Source organism: Carlito syrichta, unplaced genomic scaffold (assembly GCF_000164805.1).
Source record: "Carlito syrichta isolate Samal-C Ts95f unplaced genomic scaffold, Tarsius_syrichta-2.0.1 Scaffold306891, whole genome shotgun sequence".
Classification (NCBI taxonomy): domain Eukaryota; kingdom Metazoa; phylum Chordata; class Mammalia; order Primates; family Tarsiidae; genus Carlito; species Carlito syrichta.
Genome location: NW_007250987.1, coordinates 555478 through 561646, shown reverse-complemented (window position 1 = coordinate 561646; position 6169 = coordinate 555478). Strand labels below are relative to the sequence as shown.

General features: G+C 39.1%; 1 protein-coding gene across 3 annotated transcripts in view; it reads left to right on the top strand.

Annotated features, from left to right (window-relative positions):
- The window catches only part of GEMIN2 (gem nuclear organelle associated protein 2), a 24646-nt gene extending 18743 nt beyond the window's left edge, over window positions 1-5903 (top strand). For 2 of the 3 annotated variants that reach the window (XM_021715241.1, XM_008063516.2), the window contains 3 exons: window positions 2180-2290; window positions 4277-4335; window positions 5400-5903. In XM_021715241.1, coding sequence (XP_021570916.1) covers window positions 2180-2290; window positions 4277-4335; window positions 5400-5439 — 210 coding nt within the window. In that variant the 3' untranslated portion in view covers window positions 5440-5903. The remainder of the gene's footprint in view (window positions 1-2179; window positions 2291-4276; window positions 4336-5399) is intronic. The other variant, XM_021715242.1, reaches the window with a different exon arrangement.
- The last annotated feature ends 266 nt before the right edge of the window (window positions 5904-6169 follow it).

Below are 6169 nucleotides of genomic sequence, written 5' to 3'. Positions count from 1 at the left end.
CCAGGCGGGTCTCAAACCTGCGGGCTCAGGCAGTCCACTCACCTCAGCCTCCCAAGGCGCAGGATTACAGGCTGAGCCACCGAGCCCGGCTAAATCCGCTATTTGTAAAAGAAACCTGGAGTGAATGTTTTTGTTTAAGAAAACGATTTGCCAGGTGTGGTGGCTCATGCCTGTAATCCCAGTGCTTTGGGAGATAGTGACCAGAGGAGTGCCCTCAGGGTTTCAAGACCGGCCTGGGCAACTTGGTGAGATCTTGTCTCTACAATGAATAAAAAATTAGCCAGGTGTGGTGTTGCACACCTGTGGTTACAAATACTTGGAAGGCTGAGGCGGAAGGATTGCCTTGAGCCCAGCAGGTCAAGACTGCAGTGGCCATGAGCGTGCCACTACACTCCAGCCTGGGTGACAGAGTGAGACTCTTGACTCAAAGAAAAAAAGAAAAAGTGTTATTATTGATTTAGTGTTGCCTAACTTAATGTGCTGTCTAAATTGCTATTTAAAGTTTTTCCTAATATTCCTTAGGTTTCCCCAAAGTGATATGTTGCTCATAATAAACTAAGTCATATATACCACTGGTGGAAATATAATTTGGTATAAACTTTTTGGCATACAGTTTGGTAATCACATCTCAGAAACCTTTATGAGGCCAGGCTCAGTGGCTCACGCCTGTAATCCCAATACTTTGGGAGGCAGAAGCAAGAGGATTGCCTGAGCTTAGGGATTCAAGACCAGCCTGAGCAACATGGCAAGATCTCACCTCTACAGTAAATCAAAAAATTAGCCGGGCATGGTGGCACATGCCTGTGGTTCCAACTACTTGGAAGGCTGAGTGGAAGGATCACCTGAGCCCAGCAGGTCGAGGCTGCAGTGGCCATGAGCATGCCACTGCCCTCCAACCTGGGCAACAGAGTGAGACTCCTACTCAAAAAAAAAAAAAAAAAGAAACCTTGATGAACTTACATAATGATTGGATACCACCATTATATTTATAGTACTTAATAAACATTTCCCATTTTGTTAAATGGGACTCCCAATGGGATGTTGGCAACATGGGAAATAATTATTATGTATTACAAGTAAAAAAGATGGCTATGAGATAGTATTACAACTGATGAAACTTTATTGAAAAAAAATTGTACATATAAGTAAGAAAAATGAACATTTTATTTTTTTAATTTTTATTTTTGAGAAAGCCTGCTTATTAAGATGACAGAAAGCTCCCACAATGGGAGGGGACCCGAAAGGGTTGCCTGGAAAAATGAACATTTTAAAAATTAGCAGAAATTTTATCTGGATAATGGAATTGCAAGTTTTTTTTTTCCTTTGTGCAGTTTTTCAGAGTATATATTAGTTTTGTCATTGAAAAGAAAAACCCATTTTAAAAGCGAATGGGGATAAATCCATCCTGTCATGGTATTTGTAGAAGTACCAAAACATTATTATATCCATAGTATAGTTCCTTTGAATGGACCCAGAGGACAAAAATTATAAAATGATTTGTATATCTGTCCATAGAAAGCAGAGGAAAAAAAAATGTATCAATTTTTTCAAGGATTTATATGCATCTTACAGTTTTCTGCTTATGAATGAGAACTTCCAATCATAAGAATATCTGAAACAAGGCTGGGCTCAGTGGTTCAGCCTGTAATCCCACACTTTGGGAGGCCAAGGTGAGTGGATTGCCTGAGTCCGCGGGTTCGAGACCCACCTGGGCAACTTGGCGAGACCTCATCTCTACAACAAAAGTCGAAAAATTAGCCTGGCATGGTAGCACGCGCCTGTAGTTCCAGCTACTTGGAAGGCTGAGGTGGAAGGATCGCCGGAGCCCAGCAGGTCGAGGCTGCAGTGGCCAGGAGCGGCCACTACACTCCAGTCTGGGCGACAGAGTGAGACTCCAACTCAAAAAAAAAAAAAGAAAAGAAAAGAATATCTGAAACAAATTGGTGGTGGGATCAGGGAATATTTTGAAGTATCCAATGTCCTGTATCTATAATTACAAGATACAAGAGATATCACCTGACTCTCCAAATGATGCTTTTTCATCTCTCTCTAAACACATTACAGTTTCATGTCCTGTGAATTTATTAATAGCAAATAACCAGATACAACATTGCATTTTAAAAAATAAGTTGAACTCATGATTATTTATCTAATTATTACTTTTAAAAATTCAATTTAGGGAAGATGGCTTTATGCTTTGTTGGCTTGTCTTGAAAAACCTTTATTACCTGAGGCTCATTCTCTGATTCGGCAGCTTGCAAGGAGGTGTTCTGAAGTGAGGCTCTTAGTGGTAAGTTGCGACTTAACTATTTCAAATTGAAAGCAGCCCCCAATTTATATGATGGAAAAGGATTCAAGTGAATTAGGAAAACACATAGCAGAAAGCCCAGCATAACAGGTGCTTAAATAAAATGGGAGTGTTTTCTCAGTTAAAGGATGTCTGAAGGTAGGCAGATGAGATCTAGAATGGCAATAACCTAGACCTGTGAGTTCTGGCATGTGTGGCTTTTATCCTCTAGCGCACCTCATGGTCCAGGGTGGCTGCTGGAGCTTAGGCCACTGTATATCATTACAAGCAGTTTCTATATCATCATCCTTTTTCTTTCTTTCTTTCCATTTTTTTGAGTTGGAGTCCCACTCTGTTGCCCAGGCTGGAGTGCAGTGGCACAATCACAGTTCACTGCAGCCTCGACCTTTTGGGCTCAGAGCAATTCTTCCGCCTCAGTCTCCCAAGTAGCTGGGACAACAGGCACATGCCACCACACCAAGCTAATTTTTTATTTTTGTAGCGGTGAGGTTTCATTATATTACCCAGGCTGGTCTCAAACTCCTGGGTTCAAATAATCCTCCTGACTCAGCCTCCCAAAGCACTGGGATTCCAGGCATAAGCCACTGCTCCTAGCCCAAGAAGGCCATCTTGAAATAGCCTTCTCTGAGTTTCTACAAGCACATCTGGCTATGTAGGTCTTTAGTCACATGACCATAGAGGACTGAAGGAAATGTTTTCTTTTGCCTGGGCAGTATGAGTAGGTAAAAAGGAACTTTGTTGCTAAATAGATAAGAAGCTAGAGTGATCAACTCTTCCTCTCTGGCATAGTCATTGTTTTGAATTTCTCCAGTCACACCTTTCCTCTAACTCATGCCTGCAGCATAAAATAATCCAATGCCAGATTAAGCCCGATTCTGATTTGTTTTCCTTCTTTCCACCTTCCTCCTCCCAAAATGTATACTTGTTCTGTACTGGCCACTGGAAACATTTTTATTGAACTTCCATAATATTGCCCAAACTAACTTTTATGTGGCCTGTGCTTCAAAAAAAATGTACTTGTTCACCAAGTATCACCTCTGCTTTATTATTTTTATCCTTTCTACAGAAGTGCCTTTCTATTCTCTTTCAATCTGTACCTAAATACCATTTCCTTTTTTCAATCTGGCTCATATTCTACCACTTGCTATGATACTTTCCTGATTCTAACAACTAGAAAGAAATGCTCCATCATGTTTTTCCAGCATAGTGTGTATCGTTTATATGGACCCTAATATGTTTTTTACTTGTATTAAAGCTAGTATGTGTAGATGTTTCATCTGTGCTATTAGCAGATAATATATTTTATTTAGCTTCTTTCCGTCTAGTGCTTGGCACATGGAAGAATTGATTATACTAACATCATGGGAGTCTGTCCCAAGTTTGAATTAATGTATGATGTGGTGTTTTATAATATTATTCAATAGGTTACTGTAATGCTTTCTTGAAATGTGTAAAAATTAATTTTATACTCCATGAGACTACCTACCTACGATATATCTTAGGCTTGTCATTTTAACAAATACTTAAAAGTAAAACTTCACATTCTAAAATGCATGGTTCAGAAAATCCCTGCATCATAATTCAGAACCTTGATCTGGATTATCTTCTGAATTATCCTAGAAAGTAGAATTTCACCTGCATCTCTAACTTCCTTAAAGCATTTATATATATATATACATATATTTTTTTTTCTTCACTACATTCATCAGGACATAGACCTTTTATTGTTCCTCTACTAGGAACCAGGAAAATATCTCTCCCAAGTTATCTTCCTTAGATTCCTCAACTCTTATTTCTTTTCCCTATTCAAAATCTTTCTTTAAAAGGTAATCTTAGCTATTTCTCAAAGAATCATTAACTCTATAGTTTGGTTTTTTTTTTTTGAGGGTTCTGACTTCCATGTGATGATTGCTGTTATATAATAAAATTATCATGTTTTGCATTTTAAAGGAATTTTTTTTTTTTTAGGATAACAAAGATGATGAAAGAATTCCTGCTTTGAATTTATTAATTTGCTTGGTTAGCAGGTATAGTACTTGAGTAACCTTGGCTTCTTGATTATTTGTTTATCAGTGAAGGTAGAACCTGTTTAATTTTATTATATTTGTTTTCTTGTTTGTTTGTTTGTTTGGAGTTGGAGTCTTACTCTGTCACCCAGGCTGGAGTGGCTCAGGTGATCCTTCCGCCTCAGCCTTCCAAGTAGCTGAAACTACAGGCATGTGCCACCACAACTGGCTAATTTTTTGGTTTATTATAGAGATGCGGTCTCTCCAAGTTGCCCAGGCTGGTCTCGAACCCCTGAGCTCAAGCAATTCTCTCGCCTCGGCCTCCCAAAGTCCTAGGATTACAAGCATGAGCTACTGCACTGGGCTTACATAGGTATTTTTTTTAATTGCCTGTGTCCTTTGTTCATTTTCAGTTGTGGCACATTTTTTTTCCTTTTCTTCTTTTTTTTTTCTTTTTTATAGAGAAGTCTTGCTCTGTCACCCTAGCTGGAGTGCAGTGGCGTAATCACAGCTCACCACAACCTCACACTTCCAAGCTCAAGCAATCCTTCTGCCTCAGCCTTCTGAGTAGCTAGGACTACAGGCATCACCACATCTGGCTAATTTTTTTTTTTTGAGGCAGGGTCTCACTATATTGCCCAAACTGGTTTCAAACTCCAGTCTGAAGTGAGCCTCCTGCTTCAACCTTTCAAATCTCTGGGATTACAGGTGTAAGCCACCGTTCCTGGCCAAGAAGCCATTTTCTTATTAATTTTTGGTTTATACTTTCATTAGTTGATTTTAAAAGCATAAGCAAACATGTATATTTGTGATTCTATACACACTCACAGAAAGTAGCAAACTAAACAGTCTGTTATGTACCTTGTTTTTTTCACTTAGCAAATCCTGGAAATCACACTGTAGCAGTACAGATACTTTCCTCATTCCTTTTTTATAGCGTCATAATTTTCTACTGTGTCAGTGTACTGTAGTTTATTGAACCAGTCTTTTACTGGTGGACATTTCGGTTGTTTGTGGTATTTTGCTATTATCTGTAGAACTACAATTAATATCTTTATGCACACATTAAATTTCTTTTTTCCTAGGTATTTTGACCAGCGTGATTTAGCTGATGAGCCATCTTGACGTAGCTGATCTCTGAGGGATAGAAGATATTCCTGATGAGGGCAGCCTAAGTCTGAGGAAGTGCAATGCCAATGCAAGTGCATATTGCCTCACATCTTCAACATTATTTGAAGCGTTGTCATCTTAACCTGTGTGACTCAAGTTGTTCCTCAGAATATAGACTATCGATTTGAATGTCTGAAATGTCTATGGAAAATTGCACCTAGTTTTTGATAAACAGTTTTCTGCAGTCACATGAGTTTAAAACAAGTGCCATTTATTGGTGACGCAGCCTACATAGAAACTGTATGGTGAAATTTTACAGAGGTCCTTGGTGCTGTTTTATTGCTTATTTACGTATATATATGTATACAATTTTGTTGCACATATGTTTGTTTACTAAAATTTTATTTGACTCCTGAACAAAAGACAATGGATGTCCTCAATACTAAAAGATTTTTGATTAAATGTCAGTTGTGTTCATAGTCAGCAGTGAAATTAATCAAACATACTCCCTTTACACTCAATACGTTTTTTTGGAGTCTCATTCTGTCACCCAGGCCATGAGAGTACATGCCACTGCACTCTCATGGCCACCCCAACATCGACCTGCTGGGCTGTAGCAATCCTTCTGCCTCAGTCTTCCAAGTAGCCAGAACTACAGGCATGCGCTACCTTGCCCAGCTAATTTTTTATTTATTGTAGAGACAAGGTCTCACCAAGTTGCCCGGGCTGGTCTTGAACCCACAAG